This window comes from Hermetia illucens, chromosome 2, assembly GCF_905115235.1.
Source record: "Hermetia illucens chromosome 2, iHerIll2.2.curated.20191125, whole genome shotgun sequence".
Classification (NCBI taxonomy): domain Eukaryota; kingdom Metazoa; phylum Arthropoda; class Insecta; order Diptera; family Stratiomyidae; genus Hermetia; species Hermetia illucens.
The window spans coordinates 5,230,283-5,254,551 of record NC_051850.1 but is presented as its reverse complement, the minus strand read 5'-3'; the positions used below and the strand labels follow the sequence as shown (position 1 = coordinate 5,254,551).

The 24,269-nt window shown below is 44.7% G+C and overlaps 2 protein-coding genes across 2 annotated transcripts in view; both read left to right on the top strand.

Moving 5' to 3' along the window:
* The window catches only part of LOC119648086 (putative RNA-binding protein Luc7-like 1), a 70,232-nt gene extending 56,932 nt beyond the window's left edge, over positions 1–13,300 (top strand). Inside the window, exons 3-4 of the mRNA XM_038049579.1 lie at positions 7,442–7,540; positions 12,472–13,300. Coding sequence (XP_037905507.1) covers positions 7,442–7,540; positions 12,472–13,185 — 813 coding nt within the window. The 3' untranslated portion in view covers positions 13,186–13,300. The remainder of the gene's footprint in view (positions 1–7,441; positions 7,541–12,471) is intronic.
* A 7,090-nt stretch (positions 13,301–20,390) lies between these two features.
* On the top strand, positions 20,391–21,306 carry LOC119649302 (MORN repeat-containing protein 5-like). The gene has a single exon (XM_038051399.1). It carries the CDS (start codon positions 20,489–20,491, stop codon positions 21,221–21,223), a length of 735 nt encoding a protein of 244 aa, XP_037907327.1. The 5' UTR covers positions 20,391–20,488; the 3' UTR covers positions 21,224–21,306.
* Positions 21,307–24,269: the final 2,963 nt, after the last annotated feature.

The window sequence follows — 24,269 nt, the reverse complement described above, 5'->3', positions numbered from 1 at the left end:
TTGTTGTCAGCTAACAGGGTCTATTTTAGCTTACAAAAACTGTTCCGCTCGAAACGTCTCACCCTTATACTGTACAAGACTATGATCTTGCCAGTCCTCATGTATTCCTCGGAAACTTGGGTTCTTAGCAAGAAAAATTGCGAACTCTTGGCCGTGTTCGAGAGAAGAATCCTCCGAAGAATTTTTGGCCCCCTACATGAGGATGGACGATTCCGTAGCCTACACAATGACGAAATCTATGAGCGATACCATGACCGTCCGGTTGTGGGTAAAACCCGGCTCAATAGGTTACGGTGGGCGGGTCACTTAATCCGTATGGATGAGGATGATCCCACCTGGAAAGTCTATAAGGGCAATATCTATGGTACAAAAAGAAGACGAGGCAGATCCTGCCTAAGATGGAGCGATGGCGTAAGCCAGGAGGTCAGATAGCTTTTAGGGATATCGAATTGGTGGACTTCGTCGCAAAACCAGACATCCCGGCTCCTTATTAAGGGAGGCCTAGACCGGATACCGGTTATTGCGCTGTTGATGATGATGATGTTAAGTTGCTTCCGAATTACTGGGCACTGTTTGTGGTTATTTCTTGGGTGCGCTTACTTTTAATTTCGGCTTGTTCTAACAATCTGCTTCCCATGGTTGTCATTATGATGATTTACTTTGTATTTGCTTCCAGGAAGTGATCTACTAAGCTATTTGCCATGCAGACAACGATCTTGTTCACTCAATTTTTTCCGTGTTCCCTTGTTGCATATCATCCTATTAACTTGCTTCATTGACGAGAATACCTATTGGAATCAGTCCTGGTAATGGTAATGGTACATGCTGCCTCATACGAGTTATTGATCAGTAGATGTTGCTTAGTCGATGAGCAGCTCGAAATTTTCTGCAACTTTCGAAGGAGCTGAATGCAGAAACCAGCAATGTTCTGGGCCATCTCTGTTTTTGGTAGTATTATTTTCGCTAGTGTTAAGCTAATGGTAAATGCTCTATGCATAACATCCTGCAAATACGGTTTAAAATTCAACTTGAAGCCGAATGGTACTTCGAGAAATTCCAATGATGACTGCTATTGGGGAACATATGTTTGCCAGCGCTGACGCTTTTCATTTGCGCCATTAATTTACTTAATTTCACTTACATCCACTACTATCTTCCCGATGATCTCTCTTCCCTCCGGAGGCCGAATTTGTAGTGATGAAAACGCTCATAATAAAGGAACTACTAAGTGGAAGTCCGTTCAAATGCCTATAAGCGAGGGATATAAAAAAAAATTGTGGAATGCCCTGGACTGACAATATCTCAAACGAAAAACTTGGTCGGCGCACAGGCCTGCCACTCGTAGGCACTGTGATGGGCACAGAAGTGGCAGTGGGTAAGTCACACATTAAGGTGGGACGACAAGTGCATTGCGCGCTACGCCTAACAGTGGAATCCACTCTCCCAAGGTGGCTGACGAGTAGGTCGCCCCAAGAGCATCTGGTACAGAACAGTAGAGGACGAATGCGAGCGTCTCGGAAAGTCGGGGGGGGGGGGGGGGGGGGGGGGGGGTGAGCTGAAGGGTATTTTAGATTACCGCGAACGATGTCGCGTAGGTGTGGTTGACGCGCTATACCCGTCCAAGGGGTGAACGCCAACCATATATTAGGCCTGATAGCTTACATTAAGGATCGTTATAATTCAAATTGATATGTTAGTCTCGCAGCACCTTTGAAAAAGATTTTATCTTTCTGGAAAGGTCTGAAAATCTGTATTTTTTTTTTCTTGAGCTAAACTTTGAATTCGTTTTATGACTTTGCTGATTATTTGTCCAGTCCGAATGCGATATTTTTTATTGGTTACTTTCTAGAACTTTGAATATGTCTCTGTGTTTGACAATATCCCTATGTATCTGCAACTATAATTAGGTAAGATGGCAATTATACCACATTTCAATTAGCTTATAATATCAATTGATGCAGCCCATGTTACGGTAGAAGGAATCGATAAGTGGTTTCTGTTTTCAATTTGTTTTCATTTAACATTCCTGTGTCCAGCTTTGCATTTTCCATGGCATATACCGATTCGAGCGCTATATTTTTCCCACTTATTTTATCGTCACAGACTCATTTCTGAGACTAATCTAAAAATTGCTCAGATGATTGATTATCCAATTAGGTGATCATGATAAGATAGCAAAGTTGAGGGGAGGGTTCAGTATATTTTTAAGTTATAGCGAACATTTGAATGATTCAAGAATAAAGTTGCTTGTGATTTTGTGAGTGCATTTGACCACGCTGTTCCTGGAAGTCGCTCTGAAGTTGAAGTTGTATTTTTTATTGGTCACCGAATTGAGTTTTTATCATACAGTCACAAAATGGATGAGGAGGGAAGGGTGGTACCGTGGTACAGTCACAAAACAGATAAGGAGAGAATCGAAATTTCAGTGGAACTGATAAACTCTGTTATTTGGAGGTGAAAAAGATTTTGACTCAATCAAGAGTTCCTATAATAGCTTTGATTGCAGTCTCGTGACTTATTATACATTGGTTGATAACGAATGGAAGATTGAATTGCACTGTTTGATTCATTAATTAATTTAATCATTATTTCATGTTGTAGATGGTTTGACATTTTCAAACTAATGTGGAGGGGAGGGAATTTGATTCATTGTTTGGGCCTCTATCAATTACCAAAGAAGTCAAAGAACACATGAGTTAATAAATGGTTTGCTACATTACAATTACAAAGTTTGTCTTATGTCTAAATTGGTTCATACCAACGTGGCCTGATGTCGCTGTTTGCAATTTTTCTGGAACTTGGCTTGCAATTCTATTGATTCAGCAGTCATGATCGGTGAGACGCATGATCGCCCTTTGCTGGTGTCAACCGTCAATCAGATGCATGTTTGCACTTTGGTTGGCGCCATCGTTTTATGGGCCTCGAGCGTGCATATCTTATTTTTTGTTTTTGATCGTGATAATTCGCCCATCTTCACTCAATCTTAGATAATCTGCATTCGATGAGGACTATTCGTGATGTTTATACAAAGGGATACGCTATCTGTTGTTTAGGCTGGTGATTATAGTAGGTTGAACCCAAGTTTTCCAGTTAAGTTGGTCTACTATTTCGATGATCCTCGGTCCGTTCTGTTTGAGGTCCTTGTAAAGATGGCTTTGGGGTTCTTCCCTGGGAGATAGTAGCTCTACGAGTTTGTACTTTTCAGAGTGCGAATCTTGGTAGTCCTTTTGAATGTTAGTTGCCTGTACTGTCCTATACCGTTGGTTGTTGATTTCGACAATTATTTTTATTGTGCTGTTGTGAAAATTTATTAATGTGAAATTTTGTTAATATATTTCGAACTGCTGGCATACATATATGTTGCCATTGAAGCTGCCTACATGAATTTCTATAGCTGAAAAGGATGGAAGCATGTCGCTTCCGTTGGTTAGGGCTGCCTTTGCTGTTGAGTGCGCCATCTTGTTCGACATTATTTCACTTTTAGCTGGGCACCACATTATTCTCATTTTCTCGAAGTTATAATTCGCTATTGCCTCAATTATTTCCTAGATAATTGGATGTCTGATGCCCTGCTTCTCCAGAAGGTGCAGACTCTTTGGGAGTCTGTGATTATTGCTATCTTCTTTTTTTATCATTCCTTTGTCATTTGCGTGGCCATCTTTATCCCATTCAGTTCAGCAGAGAGGATCGTCATTTCTTGCATCCTGTAGCTACCTTTGACTCCAGGGTGGTTAGAAACCAAGCACAGATGGAGGCCACAGCCGATATCGCTGCATCAGTTCCATATAGGGCAAATCGAACCGTGAAGTTCTCAGATCAACTTGGGGCTGTAGGTTCTAGATCAATTCATTAAGTTTGATGTTGGCTACTCTGAAGACATCTTTACGCTTGACATCCAGGCTCTGTACCAAGATAGATCCGTGATTGTTGTTCGAGTAGGTTGTGTCAAGTGTTTCCTAGTTGCAGGACGTGGCTACTGCATTTGTTAGTGATATATCCGGTACTGAAGACTTGCACATTCCGGCATATATTACTGTCGAGAAGGTGATCTCCCCATTATTGAGGGCTCTGAAGTCATTATTACAGATGCTATTTACAAAGATGTTACCTTTCGTCAAGTTAACCGACTCTCCAAAGGCAATGCACGTTGTAGAGATAGTTCCATCGGAGTTTTCCATGAGAAGCACGTCGTTACAGTTTTTCAACTTTTCTGTCATAACTCTGATATACTGTATCTCGTCTGAAATTCGTAGGTGCTCGTGGCATTTTTTTAAATCACCAGCATTATTTTATGCATTAGTTTTTGATACTCAGATACTATAAAGTAGGCAGGATGTTCAAATATTGGACCCTTATTTGTGTTTGTAGTTATTTGCTCCACCTAGGGAAAAGTTCTGTAATTTGTAACGGGGTTCTTTTTCTTCACAGCGGTACTGTACTTTCCTAGGCTCCTGAGGGGATATTCTTCACATCTGCAATGCTATCTCTTGAGTTTTTTCGGTTTGGGCGGGAAAGGGGGAAAAATGTCATTTTCAATCGGTTTATAATAATTTCTGATCGTGCTAGACGCTTCCTTGATGGTGATATTCTTTACGGCCGAAATCTTAAAAGCTTTTTTAAACTCCGTCCATTTAAGGTAGTCCCTATTCCTTGCATTATGTTCCAGGCTTCCACAAAAAGAAACATTTTTTTGTGCAGGCTGCACCATCGCAATCTTCGGACGAGCTACAGTTTAAGAATTTATTCTGGACGCTTTACACATCTTAGCAGTATGTCCTAAGTGCCTAGAGTTGTAACACTGGCTTTCCCTCATTTATAAGGGATCTACTTTGAAGTAGGTTTTTCCAATTATAATTGACACTGGCAGCGATTCTCCCAACAAGGTTAATTTTACAGTGCCCGGGGGTATTTTACCCTTCTTATTATCACTGTCTTTTCTTTTGAACCTCTGGGCTTTGATTACTTTTACTGGACTCTGAGGCTTGAATAATTCTCTCTTCCGTCCAATTGAGTGATACACCCTTAATGACCCCATAGCGGCACGTCGCACGAATCGGTATGAAGGGCTTAAGGCCGCGTTCCTTGACCCCTTTGGGCCGTTTTGAAAAATACGGACTTTCTTGTGAAACCCTCACGCTTGATGTTGAATATATTTTTGTTGTAGTTGAGGGCCCTTACGTGAGTGTATAGGTCTAACGGATCCGTGCGCTTCCTTCTATCCTGATTTGTCTGGGCGCGGTCCACTAAAACCGAATACTGTTTGTATTTGGTGTTCTTATCGTACAAATTCATTTCTGGTGCCTTTGTAGGCGTGTCTCCGCTGATGGGGGTAGAAACCGTTTAACCCGAGTTTCCCACAGGAAAGGATTTCTTTTCCTTTCTTACTACTAGTTTGCCCGTTGCTAAATTGAAATTTTCGCCGTCGTCAAGTGCAGGATCGGACACATCCATGTCTGCACTAAACATTTCTGTTTTGTCTCCGGCTGTCAAAAACTTGTTACTTATCCCCTTCTATATAGCTTTAACCTGTGCTAAGCGCACAGGAAGACAAACAAGAAATAGGAGCACACCGCCCTACTGAGCAACAAATTTCCGTAAGTACTCAGAAAGCACCCAAAGGAATCAGCTAATTTCGTCAAATAAAAATTTAATGAAAAAACAAAAGAATCATGTTGGACTCCCGATTCGATACGTCGTCGGACTACCAACTAAACACCTCCCCATCGTCAGAGAGCTAGCTTGGAACCGTTTGTCACATTACTTCGGGCTAGTCTCCGAACTCTTCCGCTTTGCGGAGCCTTCAAATCAGGGAATTCCTTTCACCAACGGGAGGGGAGAGGAGGAAGGGAACTGTCAGTTCAAGGAACCCCCTGCCATCCGGCTCCTCCACCGGTCAAAGGAACCGTACTGAGGAGCGCTACTACGCACTACCCGAGACTCCACTCGGCAATCGAGGTGATGACTAAAACACAAGGAAAGATTTCATTGGTATTCGAATATTTTGATTCCGTTGATGGCACTTGGATTCTGGTATCGCTTAAATATCCCTGTTTGTGTTTCCGGTTATATTGAGATCCTTTAAATTGTATCCTGCACTGATGGCCGTTTTGAAATGCATTTATGTCAACATGGGCAGTTGTTGGCACAGGGTCAACGTATGTATTCCTTGAAGGTCCAACTCCAGTTTCGTAGTTGAACTCCTTCAGAATAGCCTTCCACTTCCGTTTTAGCATTGCCAACCTTACTGCTTAAAAAAAAATACGAGGCAGACCCTGCTTGAGATGGAGCGATGGCGTAGGTCAGGACGCCAGACAGCTTCTAGGGATATACCTCGGCGCCAAACCGGGATGTCTGGAGTTCCCTAGACCGGATACCGGTTGTTGCTCCGTTAATGATGATGATGAATCTTATTGCTCAATGCATACGCTAATGACTGAAATTCGATTGGCTTTTTTATTCCGTAAAGGAGCTTCCTCCGAGATGTGAGTGCCCAAATAATGACCAACATCTCCTTCTCATTTGCCACGTAACTCAATCAATCATTGGTCATGAATCTCCTGTTTTAAATTAGGGACAATTGGACTTGAAATTATAGGTTTTGATATTTATTCTGCAGTTTACTCTAGGCAAAGTTTAAAATAACAAAGCTCCCAAAGGATTCATTAAAATGAACGGCAGCTCGTCCTACCAAAATACATATTTGCTGATTATCTGACCGCCTCCGGCCGAAATCCCATAATCATTCGAATAATTGATTGAAAATATCAAATGATTCGCAGATGTACCTTTAAATCAACAAATTCTATTTGCTTAGCTCCCCTATATCAATGCAGATTCAGGATTTAACGAGTTATTTGCAGTTTCCATATTAAATGGGATTCCTGTTTTCATGAATGTGTGAACGCGAGTGTTTGTTTATGAGAGTTTCGAATGAATAATAAAAATTGGATGGTATTCGTTTTGCACATATTTAAAGTGAAATCGAATTGCAATGGCTGCGTGTTTTATGGAAGCTCGGAAAGTTTACTGGTAAATGGTCTTAACGCTGAATAAGGGCGGACCAGGAATTACGGGGACGAAAAATCTATAAATGAAATGTTTCGAGTTCTTACTCTTCGAAGTACTTTAAGATAAATTAAACAAGTTTCGATATTATAACTCTTATAAAAAGATTGAATCACTACATCTCCTTTTTGCTCAACTTTGAAACTTCGAAGACGATAGACGCAAAATTCGATTTTACTGATAATATTTAAAAAGAAAACAAATTCCACCCCCAATTTGAATCAGTGTATATCAGAATGAATGGACTTTTTTGAAAGAAATAATTCAAATTGTTTTTGTAGAGTACTTTAAAAGCAGATTATATAAAAGATATTATCAATATTGTTTTCTAAACTACATAATCCACTTTATGTTTCATTGTATGCTCCTTAAACAGCGTATGGATCTTGGAGATTGTCCGAAAATACATGATTTAGCATTGCGAGCAGATTATGAGAATGCGGCCAAACATAAGGATTATTATTATGATGTTGAGGTGAGTACTGGATATTTCTAGGTTTTAAAGTATGGATAAGAAAAAATAAGCCTTAAAAATGATTCCAAGGTTGAGAGCTGCCAGCAGAGGAGCTCAGCTATTTTAGGAAGAAGAAACCTTCACTCAGTAAAGGGCGCCATTGCACGAACGCGGGTATAAATGGCCCTAGTTATGTTTTCTGCTAATTGGTTCCAAAAGTGGATGAGACCTACATTGACACCCGAGTTTATCTGGTACCATGGGAACCGAGATGGTCCCCTGAGAGCATATGCTTCAGGAGAAATCCTGAAAGATGAGTTGATGTCTTTCACTCATTCCGAAGGACACACAATCATTTTAAATGGCCTTTCTAGCAGCTTTCGTACTCGTACCAGCAAATTTTTTCCGCAGTTCGCCCTCGGTGTCATCTTATTTGCGTTCTGAACTTTTACAGAAATAGTTGGTCCTCCACCAAGAAAAAATCCTCTGGTATCTGCAGTGGAGTTCCGTAGGCCGATTCTGCTGACGATGTCCTAAAATCCTCATTAATACCGTCTTTGAATCTCAGGAGTATCGCCGGGAGAATGCTGGACCAGACTTGACTCTTATCGTGGCACCCTACGGCTGCTTTCAGTGATCTATGCCAGCACTCCGAAACCCCTGCGCTGCTTCCATCTGCGACCCTCGGTTTCTGATGCTTCGAACCCGGAGATCCGTATAACGAAAATAGTTGCTACTGTCTTTATCAATATATTTTTGAATGGCACTGCTTCTTGCCATCGGGTGAAACTGTGCCAGAGGGCCTACGATGTAAATGGGAATGTACTCGAACGAGCTGTCTGACATTTTGATGAGCAGATGTAACTTGACACGACTACCACTTTTATTCGCCTGACACGACAAACAACACCCCGCCCAATTTTTGATGTCCCGTGATATGGCTGCCTAGATATATTTTTGATGTATTTGCTTTTGCGTAGCTCGACAGTCGAATGCGCCGCTTCATGTGTCATGTCGAATAGCTGTTTCTTTAGGCTAGCGAGAACTCAAGGTTATACCTTTCCCATCCACATACCACAATAGGCAAAAGCCTCATCTTTCAGTTGGTACTCCAACTGCATGGCCTGTAACACCTCCGCGAAACTACAGCTTCCTGCGTTGGTACGTCGCTAGCTCTTCCAAAATAGTAGTATACGGCATATGGTTCTGTAGCGGCGCTTGCACGTAGGCTGCGTTTAACAGATGACGCCTGCAGAAATTTATGTTGCCTAAGAATTCCCTAAGTTAGTAAATTGACGTTGGTTTGCTGAAATTCTGTATCGCAGCTTTTTTATTTCGACGTCAATTTGTCATCCCAAGATTTTAAATGATGCTGTCCTGAAGACTCACATTTATCTGCAATCTCAAGTTCCGAAGGCATTCGAACATCATGCGCCGGTGATGATCTTGTTCTTCAATTGTTTCTGAAGTTATCATGACCTTGTCAATGTACGCGAAACAGCGATGTAGTCCCCTACAAGTGGTGTCGATATGGCGTTCTTCAACCCGAAAGTTATCACCTTGAACTCAAATAGCCCGAAGGGGTGATCGCCGCTGTTTTCGGCATGTCCTCGATTCGTGATACGACAACGATAGTTGCAATACGGGATCGAGGCTCTGTCGTTCTTGGGAACGAGATGCAATATGCTAACCCTGGTTATTTGACGGGCCAGTTCTCCAGGCTCATGCTCCTACCAAACGCTGGGTTTAGGTTTCTCATCTCCGTTGCGAATCTTGGGCAATAAAACATTACATGCTCTGGATGCTTCGGTATGCTACCGCAGAGAGAATTAGGAGACTCATCCAATCCAAAGTGGTGCAGTTACTATATGCAGCAACCATCGTGTCGCGTGAAAAACTGGGTAATGTGGTAATTGGTCTCCACATGTTTTCGCTCAAGCCACACCTTAATGTTGGGAATGCGTCCACCGACCCTTCGTAGACCCGTCCCATATGCGTTGCCAGAGGTCTACGACTAAAACTTTGTCGGATTCCTCCGTTCTGTGTGTCCCTCCACACATCTTGCATGGTACAGCATGCTGATTTCTTTTGCCAGAACATCGACAGGGATCATGCCCGCCACCACCAGTATTGCCCACAACCCAGTACCGATCCTTGTGGTACCCCGACTGTGACAATGTACTATTTGGAGCCCATTTGAAAGGTAATTTTCCCCCAGATTTGCTAAATACCCGGGAAAACTTATATCAGCGAACGCCCCTTTAATTCTGTTCCACTTGGCCGACTTGAATGCGTTTTTGATATGCAGCGCCAACACGGCCCAGCAGTCGCCTGAAATCAGTGCACCTTTTGCCAAGTTCAATACCATGATTATTGCATCCACTGTAGAGTGGGCACATCGGAAACCAAACTGGCACTCCGACAAGCCATTGCTGTTTGCGATGATGAGTGGGATTCCATCATCCATCATCTTCCACATTGTATCCAGCAGTTAGGACGATATGATGCTATGTTTCCAGGTGGTTTGTTAGGTTTGGGAAGCAACACCAACTTGCTTTTTCTACTGGACGCACGCCTCGAAGGTGTTGGCAAATAGTTTGGGCCTAGTCTTCACTGCAAGTTTGGGTTAGGGATTGGGGGGGATGCCATCCAAACCGGGGGCCTGTTGTCACCGATCCTACCACATATTTCCCGCAGCTCCTCCATAGTTACTGGAGGTATTATGCCCTAATTTAGCTAGCCTAATTTAGGAGGTGCGGACGGGTCACCTGGAGAGGTCTTTGCAGCCTTTCCATTGCCACACTGAAGGCCTCGCCCCAAGGGTTTATATTGGCATGGTTACACAGCTGTTTTAAGTAGCTCTTTTTACTCCTCCGAATACCTTTCTTTAGGCGGCCACGCAGTTGTCCGTCGCCCCCGAGTTTCCCCCTGAACCACTTTGCCCGCATGCGTCCGTCACCCATCGAGTGATTTGGGTGGCTTTTTCTTCAGCCCTGAATGATATGTCGGATTTGAGCGCCGCGAAAAACGTGTCCCCCTCAAAGGCTTTCATCGTCCAGCCGAGCAAACAACCCGGCATTTCGCGAGAACTCGTTTTCGATTTCGATCCGCCTTTAATTTCCATGCAGATTGCCGGGTGGTATGAGTGCAGTCCTGACTGACATGGCGAGCAAATCTACTGGCTAAAGCGGCACTCACGTGTATCTGATCAACTATAGACCCCAGGCCCCTTTTCCTGAAGCTGTACGAGGTCCCAACTTCGCCGGTTTTCCCCCTTTCGCATTTTGAATATGCGTTACTTGAGTCACTCGACTCACTTTTTCGTTCCACGGCTTCCCCTATCTTTCGTCCTTGTTGTATGCCAAACCGATGCCTCTTATATTTTCGAGTAAGTTCCTGCGGTCCTTTGTGAATTCACACAGCTCCATGATCTTTTTACTCCAGCTCCTGATTGATCGTTGCCTAAAGTATTATTAGGATGATTCACTGCCAGGGATTGTTCCTCACCGAAGACTCCGGCTGCACACTTCCCACTAGGGGTAACCATCGTGAGGGCTTGTGTTCGGGTGGGGCGGGGTCTGCGAAGAAGCGAGCAGCTTTTCCTGAACGGGTCCGTCGATGGAGCCAGTTCCAATCCCTTCCGTATGAAGTTTCCCACTGCGATCGTTGGATGTCGGCGGCCGGGAGCCCCCTTGCCTACACCCAAGAAAACGCCGGTTTTCGAAGCCCTGCATAATAGCTTTATTCCCCTTTTGCTCCTCCATGTATGGTTTTATTTATGGGTATTCTTCCCATAGTCAATGTTTATCCACGGGCAGGCTTTTTGTTTTCATCTACTTGGCCTATGCATAAGCATGCCCATACACAGACGTCTCCGGATGCGTGCATGTTCATGCCCATGGCACACTCGCGGGGGGTCCCCTTATATTCAGGAAGGGACGTGCCTGATGGGAAATTTGGTAACTCCAGACAGGACCTATGTTATATAGAGCATGCCCAAATATGTGATGTTTGGTAGATATATTGCAATTTGTTTGGTTGATATTGTTTTCGTTATGGAATCCACTATGATGGGGCCAGAGCCAGCTTTTCGCATCTGGCATTCGACATCTGCTCTCAGGTCTAGTCTAAAGGGTGAAATTGTAAGAATTCACGCAGTGAAAGTGGATATATTTGAATTTACCGATAAGCGAGGATCTTTGTGAAAGAATCCGGGACCACTAGAGGGGCATTTTTTGTCCATTAAGAAGTGGGACATGAAGCCCTAGTCGGATTTTTAACGGGACATTTCTTCTTAAGCTTCCATATGAAAAAAAACGGGTTGGTGTCTTTAAATATACGCAGCCAATATGGGGAAGAGAAAGAGACAACCCTGCATCTCATATGCAGCTGCCCGGCCTCCTCAGATTTCAGACGAAGACACCTGGGTAGAATTTTCTTCAACGAAGGATCTGCGTATTTTTCGCAAATACCTGCGAACGCGGCAGTCGGGAGGTTATTGAATAGGCGATTTTCGGGGATATTACGATGGGCCTAACGAAGGCCAGCTCCCCCACTAAACTAAACTAACTTTCGCCGAAGATTCTGCTTCTTCGCATCCGATTTCTCTGGACATTACCACCCTTGGTGATGAAGCCATGTTCATGACCTCATTTCTAAGGAGTTTCGCCTTCTTGAACAGTATTTTCCTCTGCCGTCGGTTGGGTCCCTTGCTTGGTTCACAGTGTCGGACCCGCATGACTGCACTTTCACATACCGATGTCAGGCCAGTACCGTCCACATCCCCAGCTTCTCTTTCATTCACTCTTCCTAATAATGATGAGGGAGATGCTTCTGCTGGGCAAGATTTAGCCTGTAGTCCTTCTTTAGTGACGATGATTTATTAAATGACTAATTTACGTCTTTATTGAAGTCAATAATTTTGCTAATAGAAAATAAATCTTATTTTTTAGGCCATGGAACACCTGCAAGCATTCATAAACGACTGTGATCGTCGAACAGAAGCCGCAAAAAAGCGTTTAGCCGAAACACAAGAAGAAATGACGGCTGAAGTAGCCGAAAAGGCCAATGCTGTCCATGCTTTAGCCGAAGAAATTGCAAAAAAACTGACCAAAGCCGAGCAATTAGGCCAAGAAGGTCAAGTTGAAGAGAGCGTCAAATTGATGACTGAAATCGATGACTTACGCGCAAAGAAAATCAAAGCCGAACACGAGTATCGTTCTTCAATGCCTGCATCGACATATCAACAGCAAAAGCTTCGAGTTTGCGAAGTATGCTCTGCATATCTTGGCATTCACGACAACGATGTGCGGCTAGCCGATCATTTCGGTGGAAAATTACATCTGGGTTTCATGGCAATCCGTGAAAAGCTTGCCGAATTGGAAAAGACAGCGGGTCCGCGTAAGGCTGAAATGAAACGTGGCGGAAGCTATCGTGATCGTGACGATGACAAGTACAAGTCACGATATTATGTAGGTGGTCGGGAATTGGATCGACGGTCTCGTGTCCATCGGTCACGGAGTCGGGAGAGAAAGTCAAAATCGGGCAGCAGTCGTAGACAGCCATCCCGATCTCGAAGCCGCAGTCGAAGCCCTAGCAATCGTAGTAGCAGCAGCCGTCATCAGTCACGCAGGCGGTCTCGCTCAAGGGATCGGGATCGTTATTGAAAAGCAACGAGGCGTGGCCGAGTTGGATACAGAAATGGAGCGGACACGTGAATGTGAGTTAGATTGTTAGGGACAGGATGAAAACCGCAATAGATTTTTATTAAATTTACTTCAATTTGTATGTTTTTTTGTTTACCTTGAATTTCTTTCTATGAAAGCTCATCATTCCTCAGATGGGATTTGATTTTTTTTTCTTTAAATGGTTTTTAGAGATTAGTACTGAACATTTGGGTTTTTATTGAGATTAGATCGCAATTGTATAAACAAAATATTTCCAATTTTAACGCTTCATTTTCAGCTTCTTCCTAGATTCTCTTAACTTTTTCCGTAAGTGAAACGACTTTTTACTATTTCTATTTTTTAATAATTTCAAAATGGTTATGTTAAAACCTAGAATTACTATATAAAAAGGATAAAATAAAGAAGATTCAATTTAAATCTGTCTTTAATTCCGTCGCATATTCCCTTGTGCGGTCCCCGACCACAGATTATTCTAGTTTGTGTGTGGCGCTGCAAGGGTGTACCACCAACCAAGTTTAGCACTTGCCAAAAATCCGAAAACACGTATCAAGTTCTAGAAAATTTCCGATCATTTTTTAACATCAGTTAACGATTTAAGGTTGCGAACGGTTGTGAAACCTAAGGATTCTCGCCATGTGAAACAGATCGCACTATATGATTCCGACGATGATGATGACGATAACTGTGTCGATTCTTGGCACAGCAGCAGCTGCATACGTCACCTCATTAGTTACATAATGCTCATAGTTTGATGAAGCAATCCTATTTAGCCCCGTGGAAGCGATCCTTATTTTTTCCATTTGACTAGGACTCAAATTAAACCAGATACGATACCCGTAGGTGAGTACTGGTCTAATAAATGATTTTAACCTTCCAGCTTGCAGATTTTAACCTTGCAAGGTTGCGAGGCTTGCGCTGATCCATAAAGGGAAAGGCGACCCCGAATTGCCGCCTTCATACCGCCCACTATGTATGCTTGGCACTGCTGGGAAAGTGCTCGAAAAGCTCATCAGAGGTAGACTCGCTGAAGCGATACGCGCTGCCGGAGATTTATCTCCCCGGCAGTTTGGTTTTAGAGCAGGGAGATCGACAATTGATGCTATCATGCAAGTCGTGCAAGGCCGTTCGACGAGCAGAGGCACATAGCCGCCGAACTCGACGGGTGGTGCTCCTCGTAACGCTTGACGTCAGAAACGCCTTTAATTCCGTAAGATGGAAAGTCATTCTAGGCACACTAGACAATGCTTTCAACGTGCCGAACTATCTCTTACGGATATTGAGGAACTATCTCTTACGGATATTGAGGGACTATCTGAGGAACCGCTCCCTGCTCTATAAAACACTAGAGGGTCAAAGGTGGATGGAGGTCACGTCGGGGGTAGCACAGGGATCCATCCTAGGGCCGGACCTTTGCAATGCTACCTATGACAGTTTACTTAAACTCGACATGCAAGAAGAGTCGTGCCTGGTCGGCTATGCAGATGATGTCGCAGCGCTTGTTGCTGGACGCACTGTCGAACAGGCGCAAAGCAGACTCGCATATTGATGCGGTGGGTAAGCGGATGAATGACTACTCATGGTTTCAACCTTGCACTGGAAAAAACCGAAGTAGTCATCCTGACTAAAAAGAGAATTCCGACCCTGCGTCTCATATCGTTCGGCGAGTCGATCTTCGAGTCAAAATCAGCGGTCAAGTACCTCGGGTTGACTCTTGACTCAAAGATGAGCTTTTCTGAGCAAATCCAAGCAGCAGCGAACAAGGCTGCGGCTGAAGTTTCGGCGTTAAGTAGGCTAATGGCAAACATTGGGGGTCCTACGTCTAGTAGGCGACGTCTCCTGATGAGTTCAACGCAGTCTGTCCTGCTCTATGGCGCAGAGGTATGGGCTGGTGCTCTTAACAAGGAGGTATATGGTAAACGCCTCGCGCAAGTACAGAGACGGGAAGCTTTGCGGGTAGCGTCTGCGTACCGCACTGTCTCTGAAGCGGCCGTGATGGTGATCGCGGGAGTGATCCCCGTTGCCCTTCTTGCTATGAAGCGTCAGGCCATATACAAGCGCAAGGGAGGTAGTTGCTCGCGAAGAACGGCAGCGCACTCTAGACGAGTGGCAGCTTTCGTGGCAAAATGAAACTAGAGGCAGATGGACTGCGCGGCTCATCGGCAACTTAGGTGCATGGCTGAATCGGAAGCATGGTGAGACTGGCTATTTCCTTACCCAATTTTTAAGTGGGCTTGGAAGTTTTCAGTCTTACCTGCACAAGATTGGAAAGGCGCGTTCTTCGGATTGTGTGTTTTGCAATGGAGTTGTGGACAACGCCCACCACACTTTTTTTTCTTGTGGAAGGTGGGATGGGGTTCGTCAGCCGTTCTATTTAAACACAGGGATCTCTCTCCAGACAACATTGTCGAAGAGATGCTGAGGACTGCTGACAGGTGGAACCGTGTTGCCCATTACGTTTGGGCGCTTCTCGTTGCTAAGAAGATAGAACTCGACCGGTGGAGGGGCCGGATGACAGGGGGTTCCTTGAACTAACAGTTCCCTTCCTCCTCTCCCCTCCCGTTGGTGAAAGGAATTCTCTGATTTGAAGGCTCCGCAAGGCAGGAGAGTTCGGGGACTAGCCCAAAGTAATGTGACAAACGGTTCCAGGCTAGCTCTCTGACGATGGGGAGGTGTTTAGTTGGTAGTCCGACGACGTACCAAATCGGGAGTCCAACACTGAGCGCGTAAATGCATTCACCTACCCTACCCCAAAAAAAGCCTTCCAGCTAAGATGATGAGTATAAAAGAGTCTTCGAAGAGACATGAACGCCTTGCCAGCGCTTTCTAGTGTGGCTTCAAAGTGCTTGGAAAATTGGAGGCGCTCGACAAGACGCACACCCAGGTATCTAACGCACCTCTTATGAGGAATGCGCTCAGATTTTCCTCATTCGCGACAATGTGGAAATCTCCCCAATTTCTTCTCAAGTTACTACTGGTGTACGTCAAGGAATTTCGAAACAGAATTGTTTCACACTTTTGCGCATTGACTTCCATCCGCCAACTGTTCGTGAAGAATTTAATGTCATTGAAGATCTTCTGAAATTCAACTTGCACCTCAGTGATCTTCTGCTGTGTAGGCTATCAGATCGTCAGTAAAAGCAACCAACGACGGAAAGTGGAAACTTAATCGAATTGCGGAACAACCCGCTTCCCAAATTTATCAAAAGGGTCGATCGAACGTTGAAGGAAGCTAGTGCGGGTATTCCCGAACATTGGGCGACTTCGAATGCCGAATCCTGCGCTTCCAAGAATCAGATGTCAACCGAAAATCCACAAAGAGGGGGACGACATGCGAGAAATCATTGCGGACTCGAACTAACCGACGTGCAACATCGCCAAGTGGTTGATCAATGAGTGCCAGGCCCTTGGGACAACGAATAGTAAGTATTCAGCTGCTAACTTCCATGAATTAATACAGAAGCTGCAACGTAGTGAGAGGATGGGTGAGGACGAAGTGATGGTGTCGTTCGACGTGAAGGTATTGTTTTCCAACACGCGTGTGAAAGAGTCAATTTTCCAACTCGATAGATGGCTGAGCCAGTTTGGATCTGGCCCGGAATGGAGAAGAAAAGTTCGAATTTATGCAAACCTTGCCAGGCTCTGCCCGAACGAAAACTATTTTATGTTTTGGGATAGATTCTACAAAACTACTCCGGGAGTAGCGATGGGGACCCCCTCTCGCCATTACTCACTGAAAGGTTCATATGATAATGCCTCAAGTATGGTTAAGGTATGTAGACGACGTGTTTGCGATTGTTAGAAGAGACGATATCGACATAGTCGTCTCCTCTATAAAAAAGGTTCATCATAAAATCGAGTTTACATTGTTGTTCGAGATATACCGTAAGCCTAAACTCGAACAAGTTGCGAAAAGTGTAGGCGCACTTAGTGTAATCCATTCAGAACATGAAATTCTCTATTAGTAGTGGGACTTTCGTCCGTGATGACAAAGCAATCGCCATACAGCATACGCCACATCATCGCAGCGAGGTGGTTGGAAAACTCGTTCTTCATCATCATCAACGGCGCAACAACCGGTATAGGCTTTTGCTAAGAACCCAAGTCTCCGAGGAACACATAAGGACTGGCAAGATCATTGTCTTGTACAGTACGCTTGATGGCAGAAATGCCTTCAATTCCGTAAGATGGACATTAGAAAACTCATTTCACGTGCCAAGTTATCTCTTGCGGATATTGACGGATTATCTGAAAGACGGCTCCCTGTTCTATGAGACTCTAGAGTGTCAAAGGAGGATGGAAAACACGTTGGAAGTAGTACAGGACGCGCTGTTGAACAGGCGCAAAGTAGACTTGGGATATTGATGCGACGGGTAAGCGGATGGATGACTGCTCATGGTTTTAGCCTTGCGCTAGACACAGGGGAGCTCTCTCCAGACAACATTGTCAGAGAGATGCTGAAAAGCGCTGGCAGCTGGAATCGTTTTGCGCATTACGCTCGGGCTCTTCTTATTACGAAGAAGATTGAACTCGACCGGCGGAGGGATCGGATGGTAAGGGGTTCCCTGAACTAATAACTCCCTTCCTCCCCTCCCCTTCCGTTGGTGAAAGGAATTCCCTGACCTGAAGGCTCCCAAAGCCGGGAGAGCGGGAGGGCTAGCCCGAAGTAATGTGTCAAACGGCTCCAGGCTAGACTCTGATGATAGGGAGGTGTTTAGTTGGTAGTCCGACAGCGTAATGTTGCGGGAGTCCAACACCCTGTGTTCACCTACCCAACTCCGAAAAAAATGCTTTCATAGGCGGTTTTAAGGTCGATGAAAAGACGGTGCAACTGATGGCCATATTCCAACAGTTTTTCCATCGCTTGCCGTTTTCAGGAGCCTGAAAATCAGCCCATCCAGCCAGGCGGTATCAAAGGCCTTCTCCATGTCTATAAGGCAAGCTGATGTTTGGCAGCAAACTTATTGGGCGCTAGCTCTTAGGATTGGATGAATCCTTTCCTCTCTTTAAAATCGTCCTGGAAACAAGGAATTGTTCAATAAATTATTGAATAAGATGCAATAATTACGAATGGCTGACGATTACGTTGGGAATGCCATTCATATCGGATGATCTCTTATTGTTTACCCTTTTAAATATGGAAGTTAACTCCATACATGAATCAAAGTAATGAAGCAGATTATCAATCGGTATGAGATCAGCTTGCAACGCAAAGCTACACTGGAGAACTGTAGTGCGGACATCTCGTTCTACAAGATTTTGTTGACGCGAGTGAGCAGAAGGCTTTTCACTTTTTTGAGCCGTTTTATGGCTGCAGTTCCAGACGCTTTCATATTATTTCATCGTTTAATCTTAGGGACGACATGTTCAATTGTATCCAGCGTCAAGTTCTCCAGCTTGAGAAGATACTGAAGTATTTTCTTGTTGCTCAAGTTTTTGTTACCGTTTTTTCGTTTTCCCCATCAAGAGATAACCATTTCCCTGAATAAACCTCTCTTAGAAATTCCTCCAATCTCATTGTTTAAAGTTCAGCCTGTGGACGCCACTGTCCATCGGCAGAAGGCGAACTCTTCGTCCATCAAACAGAACCTCAATAAGAATAGCGTTATGGTCATTATCGTAAGGAAGAGTCTGTAGTTTCCGTTGAGGATTCCTAAAATTAAAGTTCAGGCGCACGTCAGCAATGCCCAAACCCAGGTAGGAATTTGCCCTGGGCCAGGTTGGACTATTTGACCTCTGTAATCCCATTTATACTCTATCTGGTGTTGCTCTATCCAAGATTTGAGGAATACCCCTCTGGGATTGTTTGTGACGTTTAGCCACGAGGTATGCTTAGCATTCAAGTCGCCGACTATAATATAATAATTATGCAGCCTGTTCAGTCCGAGTATCGTAAACGGAGAATGGAATTCCTCTTTGAATTTGGCTCGATTGTTTCCCACTGCGTAGACTGACAGAATGTATAAATTTCCTCCTCTACAAAGTGGAAACAGAATACAAGAGACTTCCAGACATTCAAAGGTTTCAAATGCAGGCCTTTTAATATGCCTGAAACGATAATGACGACCTACAATTTCGTCTATCGTTCCTCACGAATTCAAAGGCTTTGACTGTTATCGAATGCTTTGGACTGCCAATGTCGGGCTGTTCCCTGGCAGTGAATTCAAAGAGCTCCGCTTCGCTTCTTAAGATGGAATTCCCATAATCGCGATGATCCGGAGACTATCCAGTGGTATCGCTGTGACTGCAGACCTAGCGGCGGGCATGCTGTTTGGATGGTGCTCATCCCGCCACTTACATTTTGTCGGGGCCTCTTAGCTCCTCCTTGTCGGACTACTTCTGCAAACGGCATGCAAGGCATCCACGGTTCGAAGCCGTATGCCCTCCGCTTCCGCAGTTGACACAGAAGGTTTTTTCTTTGCCCTCTTCTTCAGTTAGTGGACATTCGGCTGCGATATGGCCTTCCCCGGACTTTACACATCGCAAGGTCAGTTGACAGTTCACTGCCGAGTGACCATAGCGCTAGAATCTTCGGCATTGGGCTATTTCGCCCCTCAGCAGGCGTTCAAAACGAATTGATGCTGATCAGATCGCTTCCCCGGCTTTCCGGGTTTAGCTGCACAAGGAAGTGCGGTAGAATTCGTTTTTCCAAAACGGATCTCCTCCGACCTCAGTTCCCGTCTCTCGTAGCATTTTAAGCACCTCATTGGGCTCTTTTTCGGCATCCAAACCTTTCAGAAGGAAGTTCTACACCTTCTCTTCCTTTGGGGTGTAGGTAAAGTGAGGAGCCTTCACTTGCTCGAGGACCTCCCGTGCTTTCTTGTAATCCGCTAGTTTTTCACATTTTATTTGACTCACTAGCCCCCGTCTTTTTGATAATAAAATTCGAGAGCCGGCGCTCCCATTAAGTAGAGTGGCTAAATCTCTTCGCGCACCCTTTCCCGCTTTTCTTTATTTCGGGTGCTTCTTGTGGTGCCGATCGGAGCAGTTTTCAAATTTTCAGTCCTACTTATGTTGATGGTTTTCTTCTTTTGAGGTCTGGATCCTCTTCGTTACGGATTCCACGACTGGTTCGAGTGTCCCTAGGCCTTATGGTGGGGGCCGGTCTAGCCGAGGATGAATTTTTTGACAAAATTTTTATTTAATTTAAATTTTAAATTCTTTATTTTAATCCAGTTACCTCGGAATTCATTTCGCATGTCAATGTGAAGATATAAATTTCCCCCAAAGCATCGCATAACTTCTGATAAATTTCAATTTACTTTCTAAAAACATTTTATTGAGAATGGAGGAATCCATCCGTCTCAAGCCAGCTGAATGGAGTTCATCCTTTTTAAGTGCTGTCCTTCCAATCACAGACAAGAAGTTCTGCACGGGGAGCTCGTATTCAGGAGAATGGGACAATTGCCATCGCATGCACGGTACAGGGGTCTACCGCTTCCCCAATGGCGTTGAGTATCATGGACAATTCAAAGAGGGAGTATTCCATGGCGACGGATACATTCTGTTCCCGAATCACTATAAAGTTCGTGCAAAATGGGATCATGGCAAATTAGGCAGTTACGAAATAGTTTTCCCAGACGATCTAATATTTGTGGAGAAGAATTGGGCGTACTGTACGAAAGGCGATCGACGCTATGCTGAATGCATAAGACAAGGAATACCTCCTGTCGGTGATGGATATATAACCAAAGAGAAGCCTCCAAGGGACATACCGCCTGGCTGTTATGATACTGAGGAGGGGTTCTATAATCCGAAGACGGGTTTGTTGTATTCAGTTGAGAATCCGAATTTGGCTGTGAGAGTGCCTTCGAGTGAGGAGGATCGCTGGGCAATCGCTAATTGCAGAAAAGCCGAAAGGGAAACTGTGGGATTCTATGGAGCTTTGGATATTATAAACGATATGACTGAACAAAATGGGGATGAAGAAAGTGGGTATCAATATACTAAGCGATCGGAGTATGGGTCGTACACTGATCAGTTGTCACAACATAGCGAAGATATTTCAGTTCCTTTTTAGACTTTGTTATTTTGCGAAGTTGTCTTGGTTATATGTCTTGTGAATGAGTTGGTATTTATTTAATAATGAAGTATTACAACAAAGCCTTTGTTTTGCCCTATTGCCTTCCCTATAGAGGAAAATATGAGCATTGAAGAAGGTTGACCAAAAGTGCATTAATACTATAAATCTACAAAAGTATGTACATCTGCCTCCAATTCCTAACAGGTCCATATGCCCTCAGCATTGGCTAAAAAGTTCACGGGGTGTGGGGAGGCCCGGTCTGATAATGCTTCAGGTTAAAGTTGCACAATTTGAAAAGTCCTCACACGGCCTCGCGGTGGCCACTGGAAACCGACTTCGGACCGGAAAAGAGTGTGCAGGACCGGGCATGGGTTTAGGCTCATCCAATTGACGTGGATCTGTTTGCCTGCTGTTCATGTGTTATGGGCAAGGGGATTAAACAATTTCTGCAGACAGTGAAGCAGCAACGGCTGAAGGACGGGACATGCACCGCAAAACCCTTTAACGACGTGGTCAGAAGTCACCTACCGGTGGCGCTGGCGGATGGTAATTCGGCTAGCGGTAAACTATTGTCGGAGTTGTATACCAGCGTGGTAGCCAGGCTTTCGGAGATGGTCTTTGAGGGCATCCTCCCCCCGGATTCATCTCAGGGGTTCCGTGGGCTTCAAGCCATATCATGCAAGGACCAATTCTCCGGAAGCTTTCTCGGTTCATGCGTTGCTAAGATCAGCGATGCCTGGAATGGCGTAAAACTGAAGATAGTCCAACATGACCGGGTTCCCAGGAAACAGGTGGTTCGGATCAAGTTATAGAAGAGCCGCATGGGTAAGGAAAAGCTCATCTTCAAAACCATAGTAATCTTATGGATGCTTTGGTGATGATCAAAGAGTAGGAACCCCAAGTGAGTAGTCCACCTTTTCTACCCCAGATACCCAACAAGAGTGCCTGAAAGCACTGGAAAAGGGAACTTCAAAGTACTATTCGGGTTCAGGAACGCAAAGATGAAAGTGTTCGACTTCACGAAAGCGGACAATGACCTGGAGCGCCAAAGAGTCCTTGAAGGAGAGGAAGATCAACTATCCGATGGAGACTGACTCTCTTACGCAAGCAGACTATGGTGAGGGCAGTGCAGATAAATCTGTAGCTCTCGAAGTGTCCTCAGCTAATCTGTTGCGTCTTCATTCGAGAGGAGAACATCGAGATCGCATTAATACATGAGCTCTGAATTGGAAGAAACGGAAACATCAAAAGTCTCCATCCAAAGTAAATATTACAATTTATATCATAGTATATGAGCGACTGATCGGGACAGATTAAAGCATGTATCCTCGGCGAAACAAGCCTGCACGTCATCCTGCATATAGAGCTGAGTTCCAGCGACCTAACTGTGATCAAACTGAAGCAGGCGGAAGCGGAGAACGTGTGACTTTCAAGGTGGAGAACTGGAGAGTGTGATCAGAGATCGTTCTCAGATCACATTTGGATACTTTCTAATCTAATCTCGCTGTAGCGGGTTCATAATCTTGTAGAGAGCCCAGGTGGAACGACTGGAGGGACTTTGGTCAAAGCATCATTCGGTATTCAAAATAGTAACTTTGGCAGCCATTCAAGGAATGCCTGAATAGATCAAGTCAGCTATCAAGACTGTTATGAAGTAGTCCTGGTTGGATTATTGTCAGAACTTTTGAAAGCGCCAGCGAAGAACCACAATCCAATGTAATCTGGGAGGTAGCCACTTGGTTATAGTTGGCGATTTGGTGATGTTGAATCATGGAAGGCACATGGCAAAATTTTTGCGGTGGGGTAGCGGCATGCGGACTCGGCAGAAATCCAACCAAAACAGAGTTAATGCTATTTACCAACAAAACAAAGGTACACGAATTCCATCCCCACAGTTAAATGGACAAACATTGCCACATTCCTTCGATGTGAAATATCTGGGTGTGATGCTTTAGGGTTTTTGGTCAAGGATGAGCTCAGGGGTGAAGTTTACTCGCACTACGTAGCAACCGCGGGCCTTAGATGGCGAAGGCTTATGAGCTGTGCCAAGTTAAGGAAAATTTGGCCCGCATATAATATAGCCCGATAACGAGAGCTCCTGCGCCAGACGCGTGTAAATGCATTCAAGATTACGGCAGTCTGTACGGGGCACTGGCCCATAGGAGATCATGTTGCCAGGCTCGACATACCCTACAATTCGCATTGCCGAAGCTGAGGAGAAGGAAGAGAAACCCTCATGCATTTTCTCTGCGATTGCCCAGCTCTAGCTGGAGTCAGACTACTTTCTTTGCAGACCTCAGGGAGATTTCTGGCTGCATGATGGGAGACCTGCTTTCCTTCGTGAATGCTACGGGCTGGCTCTGAAGATTCGAGCCGGCTAGACTCTGCCTCTCTGCTCTCATAACAGCAGTCACGGTCTTAGGAGTTTGTGGCATCAAAACGGCGTCTCACAGCGCTAATTGGACTCTTTGGAGCGGCCACTGATACCTACCTAGCAAAGCCGTGTTGCTCCTGCACTCTGAGGTGGCTAAAGTGGGCGGACAACCAGTCGCTGACATGTTTTTCCAAGTCTTTGGGACAGGAGGAGAAGAGCGAACTGGGGATGATTAGGGCCTCTTTCCATAGACCAGGAAAGTGGTTTTCTTCGAGGCACTTGCTGAAAAAAACGGAGAGGGAAAGGGCTGACCAATTTTAAGCAACAAGAGGTTTGGCAGACCATCGTATCCAGAGCCGACATTGATGTGAAGCTTGTCAATGGGGTACTCGACATTGAGGGGATAAGAAGGGGAATGGTAGGAGATACGAGGTAGGCAGCATTCTTTGGCGGGAGAGAAAATGAGGGGGCATAGATAGAGGTAAAGTAGCGGAAGAGTAAATTATAAGGTAATAGGAGGGAGTTAACAGACGAACCAGAGAATTTAAAGCTGAACGGGACTGCGAGAGTTGTGAATGTGGGATCAGAATGTTTTGAGATTTCCGCGCTCCAGTGAGCTTTTACGACTCGCCAGATATTCCTCTCCGGACTTAAGTTTTAAGGATTTAA

What these genes read in the sequence shown, in the direction of transcription:
- LOC119649302 (XM_038051399.1), top strand. Translation starts at nt 20,489, where the DNA reads ATGGAGGAATCCATCCGTCTCAAGCCAGCTGAATGGAGTTCATCCTTT.